At 34.4% G+C, this 17,129-nt stretch overlaps 2 protein-coding genes across 2 annotated transcripts; both read right to left on the bottom strand.

Annotated features, from left to right (window-relative positions):
- Nucleotides 1–5,132: 5,132 nt before the first annotated feature.
- On the bottom strand, nt 5,133–8,709 carry LOC134257205 (serine/threonine-protein phosphatase 6 regulatory ankyrin repeat subunit B-like). Its single transcript, XM_062739849.1, has 3 exons — nt 7,455–8,709; nt 6,802–7,068; nt 5,133–6,643 (listed from the first exon to the last, which is right to left on the bottom strand). The coding sequence occupies exons 1-3, from the start codon at nt 8,218–8,220 to the stop codon at nt 5,133–5,135; spliced, it is 2,544 nt and encodes an 847-aa protein (XP_062595833.1). The 5' UTR covers nt 8,221–8,709.
- LOC134257165 (putative ankyrin repeat protein RF_0381) lies at nt 8,338–9,210 on the bottom strand. Its single transcript, XM_062739813.1, has one exon. It carries the CDS (start codon nt 9,208–9,210, stop codon nt 8,338–8,340), a length of 873 nt encoding a protein of 290 aa, XP_062595797.1.
- Nucleotides 9,211–17,129: the final 7,919 nt, after the last annotated feature.

Below are 17,129 nucleotides of genomic sequence, written 5' to 3'. Positions count from 1 at the left end.
TTGTACATTATAAGCGAGGGTGTAGGATCGCTGTTTAATATCGCTAAAATTAATTGCACTTTTTTGTAATTGCTTCTTTATAAAGCTTTTTAAAATCGCTAAAAGTACATTTCGCTAAAAAATAAAATACCAAATTTTAAGGACAAATCGCTGAATTTGAATTTCGCTAATATTTCAACTTATACGATATACATGTATATATTTTGAATCTTTAATTCCTTTAACTTTTCATCTAACTTTTCATTAAATTTTCAAAATATCGATGCTCCTGGATTATTACTTTTTTCTGTCAAGAAATTGGAATGACTTTTCGGTCATCGATGTTCCTTACGTTAAAAGAAACTATAGCTTCTGGGATAAAACTTTTTCAATCCGTAATTTGAAGTTTCATATGACATATTATTATAAGACCTTTCATAATGTCAATGCGTCCTGTATACAATGGGTTTACTATTTCATAATATTATACTTTCATGTAAATTATTGAATCTGATTCGTCGAGAAACATTTGATAAAAAACACTACTACCCGCTGAATAATTAAGCCACGCCCTCCTGAGTAGCAACAGTCAACATTGCTTGACGACGGGTGGTATTACAAAAAATAGCAAAATTATGCGCGCAAGTTTATATGTATTTGTTAAAAATATTCGTTTAAACATATTTAAACTGCGCGAAGATTTCATTTGTACATTATAAGCGAGGGTGCCAGGATCGCTAAAATTTAATATTGCTAAAATTAATTGCATTTTTTGTAATTGCTTCTTACGATGGCTGGTATAGGACATGGTACGAGAATTTTTTTTTATTAATTCTTGGCCACGAAATAAAACTTCGTGGGAAAGAAATAAAGTTCGTGGCCACGAAATAAATATTTTCCTGAATAAATAAAATTCGTGGCCACATTCTTATAATATGTTGTTTATTTAAAAAAAAATTCGTGGCCACGAAATAAAGTTGTGCTATATAAGCCATTTTTAGCTTCTTCTCTTTTATGTATTGACATATAGAGTTCGTAATTTCGACGCCAATGTGCGCGGAACTGCAAACTAAAGTTGAGAAAATTGTTATTTACATGTAGCTAAGCTTATGTCTAGTGCATTTTTCAATGTACTTCACACATTTATTGCTCAAATAAATAGCGCGTTATTGTAAAGTTTTTGTTTTCTTAGTCAATCACTCAATGTTTATTTGTAATAATCAGTGACAGAGTAGGTCCCTATTATCGGAAACGTGACATCTTTAAAAATGAAAGCAATACTCCGATATTGTCATGATTGTTTTCGCATAAAACTCAACTGTTTAATACAAATAAAAGTGTGTGCTCTTTAATATAGATACATGTATTATATGGGAAATATATGTGATTTTACACTTGATATATTTATAGGTGTAATGGTTTTATTAATGGTACCACATATTATTCGTTCATCATTTCATGCAATATATAATCTTATGTAGCAAATGCTTAATAATTGATTGATCAAAGTGTAATGGTCAATGCATTTTTCCAAAGATATGATTTTTTCAAAGAAAGAAGAAGAAGACATATGAACAACAAATTTAATGGTTCCAAAGATTAAAAATCTGTTTTTTTTTTTCCCTGAATAAATCCATCGTATCTTCTCCAATTCATCTTATAATATGTTTTTATGTTCTGAGTTAGTTAATCAAATATATGCTTCAAATATTTTTTTAAATAAACTTATTCAAAGTGTCATGGTCATTATGATTTACAACATTTTACCACTATATGCTGGGTAGAACATCATTGTTAGAATTACTGACTTTTATTCGCTTATAAACAGTTGTAAAGTTTTAAGTTGATTTTTATCAAATTTTGCATGCATGAAAATTATGCCTAACGTTTAAAATTGACATTTAGACTTTTTACAGAATTATCATGCTTATAAAAAGTTAAAATTCAATACTCATGAAAGAGAATGAAAAAAATACTCTGAAGAGATTTACACAGTGTGGATACCTTTGCTCTAATATGGTAAGTAAACTAAATAGGCCTCACTTGATTGTTTGAAATCTAATGCCAAAAAACTAGTCAAACTGTTTTAAATGACTAATGTACCCAACCCCCAAAACCGAAGAATTTTACAAAGAGGTTTTCATATTACAAAATTATCGTTTATCAATTACAGTTGACAAAAAATTTGGTTTCGCTTTCCAATAAGAAATCCAGTGTTCGAATGCTGCACCGTGTCCTAACATAAATTATAAGCAAAGATAGTGATTGTTCCTTTGCCAAGCGCTCGGCATTATAACTTCAGGAAATGGGTCAGTCGGACCTCAAAAACCGATAACCTGAGTCGCGTCAGGTGGTGGCAAGATAACCATCCCTCACAGCTCAAGAGCTCTGTGTGCAGAAAATTAGTCCAAAATATCTGACGTTTTTCAGGTGTTTTTCTAGATTTTGATATTTGAGATGCAACAAAAACTTCAAATTATAAACCGAAGCAATTATAAAGTTGTGAAAATTTACCTCTCACAATCTGAGACGCCTTTGTTGTTCCTTATTTATATAAAGTTTCTGGTAAAAACAAAATATCGAGGAATGTTTTGATTTCGTGTAACTAGAATTTTGAGATTTGTAACGAAAAATTGAGTGATATTTTCTTTAAAGCAATAATTGTGGGAACTAGTAGTTTGAATTGTGCTTTTTAAAAGTTGTGAATTTTTCAATTAATCTGACTTGCTAGTCTCAAGCAAAGTTAAGGGCGGCGAAAGTTTCATTTCTCATAATGACAACGGTTCTCTAGAGATGTGCAATGTGGTACTGTGAGCATAAGAAAAAATAAGAATCTGACACGTCTGTTTTCTATTTACGTAATTTACTTGAAAAAAAAAACGTTAATGGTAACCCGACAACCAAAATCTATGATAACATGCTGGCTTTCACCTTACAATTGTCAACTTTCTTTACTTATACAGCAATATACCTTTATCACCTGTATACGGAGAGTATATTTCTCAGTTTATTGGATATGCAAGAGCATGCTTTATGCATAAATAGTTTCTAAAACGAGGTATATTGTTGACAAACAAGTTGATGAAACAAGAATATCAAGAGTCTTGTTTATTAAAGTCATTGTTCACTGTTATATGTATTTGTTTAAAACATTCAGTATACATGTAATGCGCCTCGCGATCGGTTTACAATGGTTTTCTTGGGGTGAAAATTTTCAATTTTACACTCAACTACATGTTATATTTATATAAAAGTCTTTAATGAGATAAATTTTCCTTATATATTCTCTTCTAAATTAAACACATAAATACTGTATTAAAAAGACGTTGACTTTTTTCCGCGTGGTAAACAAAAATTTACGCTATGTACGCTGTCACAAATTTTCCGCGGAAATTTGTCCAAGCGAACTTAATATAAATGTAAGATATATAGTGACAGAAATCCGCATAATTTCCTACCAGCGAATTAAACAGAAATTGAGATTCCACGCAATTATGACCCCGTGGAAAAAAAGTATTTTACAGTAAAATTAAAAAAGTATAATGTTTTAACTGTAAATCGTTTTTAAATTTCCCTGAAAACAAAAAATTGTTTGTCCTTTTTTGTCTATAAACTTATGCCCCTAATGCCCCATCCCTCTCCGTGAAACACAACGCATTTCAGCATTAGTTTGTGAAATGGCAGTCAATATAACCTGAATAAAGGGTATTTTGTTTCCTAGGGGTTATTTATTTTATCGCGTTTTCCATTGACTTCTAAAGTGAAAACGCAAGTTTTACCAAAACCATGCATTTATCTCTCTTTGTTTTCATAAATAAGTGATGTTTTCAATGAAAATCCATAAAAATATCGATATAAATATTAACAATAATTGGTATCTGTTAACTTTTGAAAAATTCCCTGGGGGTAGGCGGCGGGAGAACATTCACAGTTCTTTCCTATATTTATATAAAGGCAAAATACGACACGAAATCAATAAAAATATTCAGACGATACCAAAAATTAAACATTAAAAACATTAATAAACTACACATTCAATCGTTCAAAGAATATCTTGAGAAAAAATTAAAACCATATATATATGCAAAATCAACATATTTTTCCATTACTCTGATGAAAATTTCATATTTTCACAAAGAAAACAATTGCAACACAACTATGAATAAAAACATATAAGGCCATTAATTCATAAAACATAAACTAAATCCCTTTCATGCATATATCACTTCAAATAATAACGAAATAAAATTATATAAGAACTTGCATACTCTTCACATTCAATCTTCTAAATAAAGTATTTGAATATACAACAATAATTTAGCTCTAAATGATTTTCACATATCTTTTGAGCTATAAATGTCAAATCGATTTATTTTAACTTTCTTGTTTATATAAACAAATGAAATCTTAGTTAATAGCATTCGAAAACTGTACGACATAATAAATTAAAGAATATTTGCAGGAATATGATTTCTACAGATCATTTTTTTAATATTGATTACAAGATATCTTTTTTTAAAGCGGGGGCACTTTATTTTCATAACATTTTTCAAGTCTCCATAATTTTGAATTCTCTTAAAAAGCATACTGATGACAGATCTGGTACTGAATCATTTGAAGAACCTGCGAACATTTTACAATTCCAATCCCATATTTGTATAAAAAAGATGTATGTTGTTCGTAAAGCAAAGTAATATATTAAAAGGTAAAGATAATAAACGTTGATCAATCTAAAAATGAAACTAAGTAAAAAAATCTAATAAGACTCTTTGGATCTAAATCAATACACTGAACATTAAAAGATTTCCAGAGATTCTAGAGAGTAAAAATAAAGCTACATACAAATTGTCAATATTTCAAACTTCTCATCTAGCCAGACATCTTGTCTTATCGTTGAAGATTTCAGATATTTTTGTTTGTGAAATGTTCTCAATTTTTTTGTATAAAGGATTTGATCAGTGTTCACTATCTTCGTCTATTTCAAAATATATTAATTTCTTATTTTTTCCTGCATGATTACAAGGGGTAAATCACATTTTAATGTAAGTGTTATTAATTTTAACCTTTCTTATTTTATGAAAAAGTTTGTTCATTGAATTTTCTCAGCATTTCTTTCATGAAAATACAGAATTAATGATGATTTAAGAAGGTTCCTAATAGCGGCGTTCTCTCAAAATATGAATCAGGTCTATGTCACCTTGTTCAGCGGCAATATCTATCACTGATTTACCTTGATTATCTTTAACTGCTAACAGGTCTTCGTGATTTGTTGATAAAAACCTACAAACATCATGTTTACTATTCAGACAAGCAACATGTAGTACACTTTCACCAACATTTGACAACGCATTGATGTCTAATCCTTTGTTTAATAGAAAAGAAACTATGTCTAAACTTCCCCCACAGCAAGCTGAATGTAACGCTGTCCATCCTTTATTGTCTCTTATCTTCATCAACTCTGAAAAGTGATTGACCAAATACTCACACATCTCCATTTTACCAGAGCAACAACAGTGATGTAAAATTGATTCACCTTTTTCCTGTAGGGCATTGATGTCAATCTTTTTCTCAATCAATAGTTTTACTATTTGAACATTGCCTCCCGAAGCGACATCATGTAACACTGTGTTACTAGATTTGTCTTTGACGTCTAATAGATGGGGATAATTCTCAACTAAGTACTCACAAACTTCAAACTTCCCATTGAGACAGGCTATATGCAAGATAGTTTTACCATCATTTGACAAGGTATTAATGTCCATTCCTTTTTCTATAAGAAAAGAAACAATTTCAACACTTCCTCCACCGCAAGCTGAATGTAACACTGTCCATCCTCCATTGTCCCTTATCTCCAATAACTCTGGAAAATGATTGACCAAATGTTCACACATTTCCATTTTCCCAGAACGACAGCATTGATGTAAAATTGTTTCACCATTTTCCCGTTTGGCATTGACGTCCATCTTTTTCTCAATCAATAGTTTTGCTATTTGAACATTGCCTCCCAAGGCTGCGTCATGCAACACTTTGTTACTAGATTTGTCTTTCATCGCTAATAGATGGGGATAATTCTCAATTAAGTACTCACAAATTTCAAACTTCCCATTTAGACAAGCTATATGCAAGATAGTTTTACTATCATTCGACAAGGCATTGTTGTCTAATCCTTTATTAAGTAGAAAAATCACTATTTCTACACTTCCTCCCCAGCAGGCAGAATGTAAAACTGTCCTTCCTCTATTGTCCCTTATCCCCAATAAATCTGGAAAATGGTTGACCAAATACTCACACATCCTCATTTTACCAGAACGACAACATTGATGTAAAATTGTTTCACCATCTTCCTGTCGGGAAAAGATGTTCATTTTCTTCTCAATCAGTAATTTTACTTTTTTAACATTTCCTTCTCGGGCTGCATCATGCAACACTGTATTACTACATTTGTCTCTGGCATCTAAAAGTTGGGGATAATTCTCAACTAAGTATTTACAAACTTCGAACTTTCCATTGAGACAGGCTCTATGGAGAATACTTTTCCCATTATTTGACAAAGCATTGGTATCTAATCCTTTATTGAGTAGAAAAGACACAATTTCTACACTTCCTCCGCTGCAAGCTGAATGTAACACTGTCCACCCCTCAGTGTCCTTTATCTCCAATAACTCTGGAAAATGATTGACCAAATACTCACACAGGCTGCAGCATGTAACACTGTGTTACTAGATTTGTCCTTGACCTCTAATAGATGGGGATAATTATTAACTAAGTACTCACAAACTTCAATCTTTCCATTGAGACAAGCTATATGCAAGATAGTTTTACCACCATTTGACAAGGCATTGAAATCCATCCCTTTCTCTATAAGAAAAGAGACAATTACCACACTTCCCTCACAGCAAGCTGAATGTAACACTGTCAATCCGTCATTGTCCCCTATCTCCAATAAATCTGGAAAATGATTGGCCAAATACTCACACATCTCCATTTCACCAGAAAGACAGCACTGATGTATAATTGTCTCACCACCTCCCTGTACAGAATAGATGTCCATCTTTTTCTCAATCAATAGTTTTACTATTTGAACATTACCTCCCCAGGCTGCATTGTGCAACACTGTCTCACCAGATTTATCCTTGACCTCTAATAGATGGGGATAATTATTAACTAAGTACTCACAAACTTCAAACTTTCCATTGAGACAGGCTCTATGCAAGATTGTTTTACCACCATTTGACAAGGCATTGAAATCCATCCCTTTTTCTATAAGGAAAGAAACAATTTTAACACTTCCCCCACTGCAAGCTGAATGTAACACTGTCCACCCCTTAGAGTCTCTTATCTCCAATAAATCTGGAAAATGATTGACCAAATGTTCACACATCTCCATTTTACCAGAACGACAGCACAGATGTAAAATTGTTTCACCACCTCCCTGTAGGGCATTGATGTCCATCTTTTTCTCAGTTGAACATTACCTCCCCAGGCTGCGTCATGCAACACTGTGTTACTAGATTTGTCCCTGACGTCTAATAGATGTGGGTAATTCTCAATTAAGTACTCACAAACTTCAACCTTGCCATTAAGACAGGCTATCTGCAGGATACTTTCACCATCATTTGACAAGGTATCTATGTCCATTCCATTTTCTATAAGAAAAGAAACTATTTCTAAACTTCCCCCACTGCAAGCTGAATGTAACACTGTATTTCCGTCATTGTCCCTTATCTCCAATAAATCTGAAAAAGGTTTGACCAAATATTCACACATCTCCATTTTACCAGAACAACAACATTGATGTAAAATTGTTTCACCATATCCCTGTACAGAATTGATGTCCATCTTTTTCTCAATCAATAGTTTTACTATTTGAACATTTCCTCCCCAGGCTGCATCGTGTAACACTGTCTCACTAGATTCGTCCTTGACCTCTAATAGATGGGGATAATTCTTAACTAAGTACTCACAAACTTCAAACTTCCCATTGAGACAAGCTATATGCAAGATAGTTTTACCATCATTTGACAAGGCATTGAAATCCATCCCTTTTTCTATCAGAAAAGAAACAATTTCAACACTTCCTCCACTACAAGCTGAATGTAACACTGTCCATCCGTTATTGTCCCTTATCTCCAATAAATCTGGATAATGATTGACCAAATGTTCACACATCTCCATTTTACCAGAACGACAGCACTGATGTAAAATTGTTTCACCACCTCCCTGTAGGGTATTGATGTCCATCTTTTTCTCAATCAATAGTTTTACTATTTGAACATTGCCTCCCCAGGCTGCGTCATGCAACGCTGTCTCACTAGACTTGTCCTTGACCTCTAATAGATGGGGATAATTATTAACTAATTACTCACAAACTTCAATCTTTCCACTGAGACAGGCTATATGCAAGATAGTTTGACCATCATTTGACAAGGTATTAATGTCCATTCCTTTTTCTTTCAGAAAGTAAACAATTTTTACATTTCCCCCCAAGCAAGCTGTATGTAACACTGACCATCCATCATTATCTATGACAGATATTAAATCTGGATACCTATTTACAAGATACCTACACATTTCCTCTCTACCTCCAGCACAACTCATGTGTAACACAGTCTTCCCAGTATTTGTTGTACAATTAACATTTAATCCTTTACTTGATAGAAACTTAAAAAGATCTACGTTCCCTCCTCGAGCTGTGTAGTGGAGAGCATTTTCACCGTCATTGTCTGTAACATTCAGTAATTCTGGGTATGTTTTCAAGAGATACTCACACATATCAAAATGACCATTGCTACATGCAGCATGCAACATAGATTGACCTGAATTATCTTTTGCAGATACCATATGTTTTATGTCACTTGAAAGATGTATATTTTCATTCTGAAGGAGATGAAGCATGTATTCAAACATATCTATTTTTCCACTGAAAGCTGCCCAATACAAGAGACTTTTACCATGAACATCTGTGTGCTCCTTGAGTAATGCAGGATATTTATCAACAAGGTATTTGACAATGTCTGTCCTACCATCCTGACAAGCACAAGTAAGAACCGTGTGTCCATTGTCTTGATCTTTTTCATATGGATCACAACCATACTTTAACAGATGAATAAATGCATTTTTATCTCCAGAACTTGCTGCAGATTGTAATGCATTGGCGCCTTGGTTGTTTTTAATATGTACAAGGAATGGATATTTTGCCACAACCTGTCCAATTAATTGTGTTTGTTGCATAAGACAGATTTCCTGAAGTAAGCTATGGTTTAAGCAACTCCAGATAGGATGCAAAGAATATGAAGTTTGATGAAGATTAACAAACTCGCACACACGTAGCAATAACTCTATATTGCCACTTTGTACAGCATAAAAACCAGTTTGAAGATCACATTCCACACCTGATGATAAAATGAGATTTACAATGTCGGGTTGATTTTTAGAGCAAGCGGCATTAAGTGATCTGTATCTTTGTCTTTTTTCTGAATTCGGAAGTAAATATTCGACCCATTGCTTTTTCCCTGCCTTTGAAAAATGCACAATCATTGAATCCCCCTTGATATCACAATATGTTTTTAATATCGAAGTGCATTGTTCAGTTTGTAATATGTACTCATGGAAGTTTGAATCTTCCCATAATTCCAGTGATGATATGGAGGAATATCCACTTACTGACCTTTCTCCAATTATATTTGCAATGCGGCGGGCAACATATTTAAACAATCTTTCATCTATGTGGACTTGTGTACTTTTGGGGTTTGTACATGTCGTCAGTGTCAGAAGTAAGGACGAATGACACATTTGGATCATTTTTTCAGAATCAAAATTAAACAAGACACTGAAAAGAGATTCCTGTACTGAACTATGTGTAAATTTATAGGTATTTTCTATCGTGTCATGAGTTATTAAAAACCCTTCAAAACAATGAATATTGTCCTGAAAATCGTTGATATATGAGTTATGTAGACCTACAAATTCTAAAGAGTCGCGTTTCATCTCTAAATCAAGATGAAGGTTATCAATCAATTTGAATTCTACTTTTCCTCCTCTCAGAAGTAGATATACTAAAACAGCGATTTTTACAGTTCGATTTTTCATTAGAGTTTTGAAGTAGTCTTTCAAAAAGATCAATGTATTTGGTAAAAAGGCAGATATCTTTTCCTTAAAAGTTTCATTACCACTTGCCAATTTACAACATTGTGGAAACCCTATAGCTAATGGCATTTCATAGACCTTATCGATAAGTTCTTTGTCTTCTATGTATTTAGACAATTCATATTTTTCTGATAAATGTATTATTTCTTCCTTTAGCAATGCATCTTTCTTGCTTGATAGATCAACCAAGGACGACATAAAAAAATCGTCATCGTCATTGCATTCGTTTTGTACATATTCCTGATATATATCATTTCTTAGGGTTAGGGTTAGGGTTAGCAAATATCAATCTGTTTGATTTACTATCTATCTGACTCTCAATTAACACTTTAATTGTCTCTTCTATTGCTTTAAAGTCTTTAACAGTTTCGCTGGACAAAGATATCTCTCCAAATAAATTGTCAATGAATACCACTATACCATCACCTGGTAAAATGCTTCCGTACAAATCTGTCAACCTGTAAAGCTGAAGTGGAGATTTTCCATCCTCCATCAATTCTTTCATCAACATCTTGGCGATTGTGGTTTTTCCAGTTCCAGGGTTCCCCTTGATGATGACATACCCGTTTTTGTCCAACAGTTCCTTCACTTTATCAAACGCACGGGTTTTTACAAATAGATGACCTACGACTTCATAATGTTTTTGTATCATTTGTGTCGTTGTTTCTGAAAATAGAAAGGGAAAAATTAATATCTTTAAAGTACAAGGAACAAATGTTAATAGGTTTTAAGAATCTCTTTCTTATTTATTCATAAATATATACCCTGTAGAAAAGGTGAATTGGTTATTTTGCCTGATGTTCAAGGTTTTTGAGCTTCAAATAGAAGTTTATCACTTTCTGCCGATGATAATTTTTGTTCATCGGACCCTCGCGCTCGTATTTAAACAAAATTTTACAAATAATATTAATTGAAAATTCCCACACCATGGAAATTCTGTGCTATTTTCTGTTCCATTCCCGCTCTATTTATCGTATTTTTAATCTGCTTACTCTGCAAATCAGTAAAAATATAATTGTCTCATTTTTTTTTGTAACCCCGCCTAAAACTGTTTCTACAAAATAGTAATAAAATTATTTTTTTTCACTGGCCCGCTCTTATTTTTTTCATCGAATCAAAATAATATTTTAATTGAATTTCAACCTGGTTTTAAAAATATGTACTCCAATGAAACTTTTTCTTACATTTATTTTATTTTATTAGAGACTGCAAAGGAATTATATACTGGCATGGTTTTGCATAATCTGCAAAAGGCATTTGACACTGTAGACCATGACGTACTTTTGTAAAAAAACTGAAGGAAATTCGTGTTCAATATGTTGATAGGTTTTTATCTTATTTGTCTGAAAGAAAAGTTTTTTTACAGCAATGGAATTTCATCAGATGATGGTATTATCAAATGTGGTGTACCTCAGGGCAGCATTCTAGGCTCTTTATTATTTTTAAAATACGTTAATGACATGGTAGCATTTGTTGACTCAGATTGTAATCTTATTTTAAACGCTGTGAGAGTGCTATTTTATTTGCATATAAAGATCCAGATTTTATATCAGAAAAGCTTAGTAAAGTTTTAGATCAGACTTCTCATTGGCTTGTAGATGATAAATTATCATTACATTTAGGAAAACAACTGAATGAATTATGGTTCCCAAAGAAAGCTTCAAAATGATCAAAATTTCCAGGCTGTATTTAATAACCATAACTTTGAATATAAAGAAAAAGTTTATTATCTTGGAGTTGAGATGGACTAATGTTTAAGTTGAGAATGCATTTGTTGAATCGATTGTTCAGAAAATAAATATGAGATTGCGTTTTCTCAGTGATGTAGCATTGTTTTTGAAAGGGGGTGGGGCAGCCAGAGAAATTTCTTACTTACCCGAGAAAGGTTGACAAGGAGAAAAAAAAAGAAAAATTGCCCAAACTCGAAATTCCTATTTCATGGGTGGGGGGGGGGGGGTCGGGGATAACTTTTCCTGTAACGACACCAATTTTTTTTTAATCCAATACTACCTTTTCCTTATTTCTTTTTTCTGTAGCGAAACGGAGGGGGTGCAACCTGCTTTTCAATGAACCTTTTCGGCTCAACTAGGATATACGGATAAGTAGTCCCGAAAAAAATATTTTCGTACGCCAAATATGAATTAATGCACCTTGCTTTATAATTGGATTCATGCGCCAAATTCGAATTAATGCGCGTTGTTAGATAATGAAAAGAAAATAAGAAGATGTTTTCCAGCAGAAGATGGGTGGACAGGTCGACAAGTTGACAGGTAGACAGGTCGACGGGTTGACAGGTCGACTGGTTGACAGGTTGACGGGTTGACTGATCGACGGGTAAACAGGTCGACAGGTCGACGGGTAAACAGATCGACAGGTCGACGGGTTGACAGGTTGACAGGTCGACAGGTCGACGGGTTGACAGGTCGAAGGGTAGACAGGTCGACGGGTTGACAGGTCGACGGGTAGACAGGTCGACTTGTTGATAGGTCGACAGGTCGACGGGTAGACAGGTCGACGGGTTGACAGGTCGACAGGTCGGCGCGTTGACAGGTCGACGGGTAGACAGGTTGACGGGTTGACAGGTCGACAGGTTGACAGGTTGACAGGTCGACAGGTTGACAAGTCGACGGGTAGACGGGTCGGCAGGTCGACTGGTTAACTCCTAGGTTGGATAGAGGAACAGCCCTAGTCCCTCTATGTCCGATAACTAACCCTAATCTCTCAGGTGGGTTTTTGAACTAACCCTCATCTTTCAGGTGGGTTCTGGAACTAACCCTTATCTCTCAGGTGGATTCGAGAACTAACCCTAATCTCTCAGGTGGATTCGAGAACTAACCTTAATCTCTCAAGTGGGTTTGAAACTAACCCTAATCTCTCAAGTGGGTTTGAAACTAAACCTAATCTCTCAGAGGGTTCAAGTACTAAATCTTATCTCTTAGCTGGGTTTGAATACTAACCCTTAGCTCTCAAGTGGATTTGAAAACTAACCCTGATATCTCAGATGGGTTTGAAAATTAATAAGAGGTGTCAACTGTCGACCTGTCGACCTTTGTGATGACATTGTAGGTTAACCAATAAGAGGTGTCAACTGTCATCCTGTCGACCTTTATGGTGACACTTTTGATTAGTAAGAGGTGTCAACTGTCGACCTGTCGACCCTTTTGATGTCACTGTAGGTTTAATGTGGAATTGTAAAAAGATTTTTGTAAAGGGGACTTTTATGGACTATTTTTAAAAGGATTTATTTGGGGTAATAAGGCAAAATATTCCCACTATCTACTACAGAAGGAACTATTTCTTATCAAATTTTAAATTTGAAAGATGTTAATCGGTTTTATGGAACTACTTATCCGTATACCCTAGTTGAACCACATTTTCAATAGTAACAGATATATTTTGAAAAAAAGTGGGGAGGGGGCAGCCCTCCTCCCACACAACCCCTTTTCCGTTGCTACGAGCCTGTTACCGACAGGCCCGTTTTTTAGATACTTCTGTGTTCAGCATTCATACCATGTCATATTGATTACACCTGCAGTGCTTGGTGTGCAGGGCTATGCAATACCTTAAAAAATACAAATTTGTCAAAACATGATGGTTGATTTGTTTTTAATTAAGGTCAACAGGCATCTGTGAATTACAGTGCTGCTATCCCACAAGCTGACACAGGTGGGGATCGGATACAGGATTGAGGGTTCCAGACTGAAACAAATAGTAGTTAATCGAATCCTATCCTATATCCTACAGCTAATCAGAAACTAATCAACATTTTATTCTATTATATTTGTGTATCTACTGTCATTTTCCACTATAACTCATAGTGAATCAATTGCATTTATATTTCTATAAATGTAATTGCTATATTTGTATCCGCAACTGCGTCTCAGACATTCACGTAGAATCATCTCTCCATTAATGATAGAAACTGAACTTGTTTATATCGGTAATATTTACGAAAATATAAAAAAAATAAAATAACAATTAAAATGAAAAAAAAAATATATGGAGTAATTTACCTTTATTTACATTCGTTTTTAATCAGTTAAAAGTACCATGCATAATTTTATATTAAAAAATAAAAGACAAAACACAGTTGTTTGAATTTTTAGGTCACTTGAGTAACTCAGGTGACCTATTGCTATCCGTTTTCGTCCGTCGTCGTGCGTCGTGCGTCGTGTGTTAACATTTGAACATTTTCAGCTTCTTCTCTGAAACCACTGAACCAATTTCAACCAAATTTGGTATACAGCATCTATGGGTGAAGGGGAACAAAAATTGTGAATTTTATGGTCCCAGCACCCCTGGGGCCTGAGGGGTGGGGCCAAAACCACTAAAATTATTGCAGTCTTTAAAAATCTTCTTCTTTACTCATGGACACCGAGCAGGCAAACTGTTAGCATGAATGTAATAAGTATTGAGTCCTCTACCAAAATTGTGAAATTCATGGCCCCAGGGTCAGGGGTTCTAGTGCTAGGGCGGGGCTATATAGATTGTATAGTGAAAATGCATTATTTCTTTGAAAATCTTCTTCTCTGCTCCTGGCTATTAAATAAACTAACTAAGTACATAGTTATGATGAGCAAGAGTGCCTCTTCCAGATTTGTGAATTTTATGGCCCCAGGGTCAGGGGTTCTGGTGTTAGGTCAGGGCTTTATAGATTATATAGTGAAAATGCATTTATTCTTCGAAAATCTTCTTCTCTGCTCCTGGCTATTAAATAAACTAACTAAGTACATAGTTATGATGAGCAAGAGTGCCTCTTCCAGATTTGTGAATTTTATGGCCCCAGGGTCAGGGGTTCTGGTGTTAGGGCGGGGCTCTATAGATTATATAGTGAAAATGCATTTATTCTTTGAAAATCTTCTTGTCTGCTTCTGGGTATTAAATAAACTAACTAAGTACATAGTTATGATGAGCAAGAGTGCATCTTCCAGATTTGTGAGTTTTATGGCCCCAGTGTCAGGGGTTCTGGTGTTAGGGTGGGGCTCTATAGATTATATAGTGAAAATGCATTTATTCTTTGAAAATCTTCTTCTCTGCTTCTGGGTATTAAATAAACTAACTAAGTACATAGTTATGATGAGGAAGAGTGCCTCTTCCAGATTTGTGAATTTTATGGCCCCAGGGTCAGGGGTTCTGGTGTTAGGGCGGGGCTCTATAGATTATATAGTGAAAATGCATTTATTCTTTGAAAATCTTCTTATCTGCTTCTGAGTATTAAATAAACTTACTAAGCATATAGTTTTGAAAAGCAAAAGTGCCTTTTCCATAATTGTGAATTTTATGCCAATGATCCAAGTATATATATATTTATGATGAAGAAAGGTGCATCTAGCAAAATGGGTTTTTTTTTATGCCCCGAGGGGGGGGGGTACATAATCTTAAAATAAATTAATGCTTTGAAGCCTGCTCTTTGGTATTAATCAACCATTTTATGATAAAATTTGCAAAATTTTTAAATATGTGGCCCCAAGGTCAGTGGTTCTTTTTGGTGAGGTGCACAACTGGTTATAAAGTGGAAGAACATTTTCTCTTTGTAACTCTGATATACCTCTGGGTATTGAGTAAGTAGAGTATTTTTAATTATGATAAGCAATGGTGTCTCTTTCAAAATTGTGAATTTCATGGCCTCTGGTTTAAAACACCAAATTTAATTGTTTGAAAGTTGTTACACAATACTCAGGTGACCTATAAGGCCCGTGGGCCTCTTGTATTATTTATCTGCATAAGCCTCAATGCACAAGGAAAGATAACTCGTCTTGAACCGTAAAGTAAGGCGTAGTAATATTCCAAAAACAAATGGCTTTATATCAAGTGGAAATCTGCAGTCTATTTATATATCATCAACATCGAAGACAACACAAAAGAAATTAAACACTTTCTAAAACATGTGCAGAGTATAATTTCTCGATTTAGTTAAATAAACAAAACATTTCATGTGTTTCCTTGTAAAATATGAAATAGTGTGATAAGCATAGTACATCTGGGTCTTTGACTCTTTGATCGTCTGCTCTGATCTTTCCGCTATGGAATACACAAATGTAGGGGACAAAGTTTGGTACTTTTAATATGAAACATACCGATGTAGTGCCCGAAATTTCAAAAAGCGATGAGAAAATATAAAACAGCTCCTGAATTGAAAATAAAGGAAAATAAGTAAAAAAAAAAACTGCTCCTGAATTACCCTCAACAGGAGTTAATTACAACAATTTTATCTAGTTGCACAGATTTGAAGAATTCTTAATGATTAATGTGTTGATAAAATAGAATAAAAGCTATTGTTTCCTGTACTGTTAACTTTAAGGGGTGAACCCCTCCCCCCAATTCATTTCCTCTCAAAGGGAGTGGAATTTCCCCATCAATTCCAAATTAACTCTTCTGAATTCAAAAATGATGACAATGGCGAATACGTTACTTTATCTAATGACACACAGCCAAAAAAAATCTAAGGTTGATTTTAAAGTTTTAAAAGAGGATGCATATGGATAAACGGAGTGCTGTCCTGTAAAAATGTTAAAATTACTATTAAAAAGTCCCCAAGTAATGCCATTTCTCTCTTCAATCAATTTGAGAAAGCAGCCCTTTCAAATCCTGAAAAAAATGCTTCATCTCGAAAACCTTTTCAAAACGTACCTTTCAAACAAACTTTTGTGCCCGATATTTGTAAAAATGCTGGTGTTGGAAAAAAAATACACACCCTGCTGCATCCTTGCCATCACTATCCAGCATCTGAACGACTCAGGGTGGGAAGCACGTCATATTATATTTTCATCAGGCCACAGAAATGAATCATCTTTGAGATCTTACAGCAGGACCGTATCTACTTCACAAAAAAGGGCCCTTTGCACGACATTGTCGTCACGTAAATCACAAACCTCGGCAGCACCAACGTGCGATGTCCGAATTGCATTAGTGCCTCGACCACCGGTCCAAAATGAAATACTTTCTGTTGAAACCTCCACCACCGCATCTGCAGCCTAACTATCTTATCAGCTGTCAAATAATTC

Source organism: Saccostrea cucullata, unplaced genomic scaffold, assembly GCF_032062105.1.
Source record: "Saccostrea cucullata isolate Sc308-1 unplaced genomic scaffold, CSIRO_AGI_Scuc_v1 ctg1751, whole genome shotgun sequence".
Lineage (NCBI taxonomy): Eukaryota > Metazoa > Mollusca > Bivalvia > Ostreida > Ostreidae > Saccostrea > Saccostrea cuccullata.
Note: the sequence above shows the minus strand (reverse complement) of the source record. Positions and strands in the feature narration are given on the sequence as shown.

What these genes read in the sequence shown, in the direction of transcription:
- LOC134257205 (XM_062739849.1), bottom strand. Translation starts at nt 8,220, where the DNA reads ATGGACATCAATACCCTACAGGGAGGTGGTGAAACAATTTTACATCAG. An exon ending in GCATGACGCAGCCTGGGGAG is followed by an intron (nt 7,069 to 7,454) that starts GTAATGTTCAAC and finishes CAGCCTGGGGAG; the next exon opens with GTAATGTTCAAATAGTAAAA. An exon ending in CAATGCCTTGTCAAATGGTG is followed by an intron (nt 6,644 to 6,801) that starts GTAAAACTATCT and finishes ATCATTTTCCAG; the next exon opens with AGTTATTGGAGATAAAGGAC.
- LOC134257165 (XM_062739813.1), bottom strand. Translation starts at nt 9,210, where the DNA reads ATGCAACAAACACAATTAATTGGACAGGTTGTGGCAAAATATCCATTC.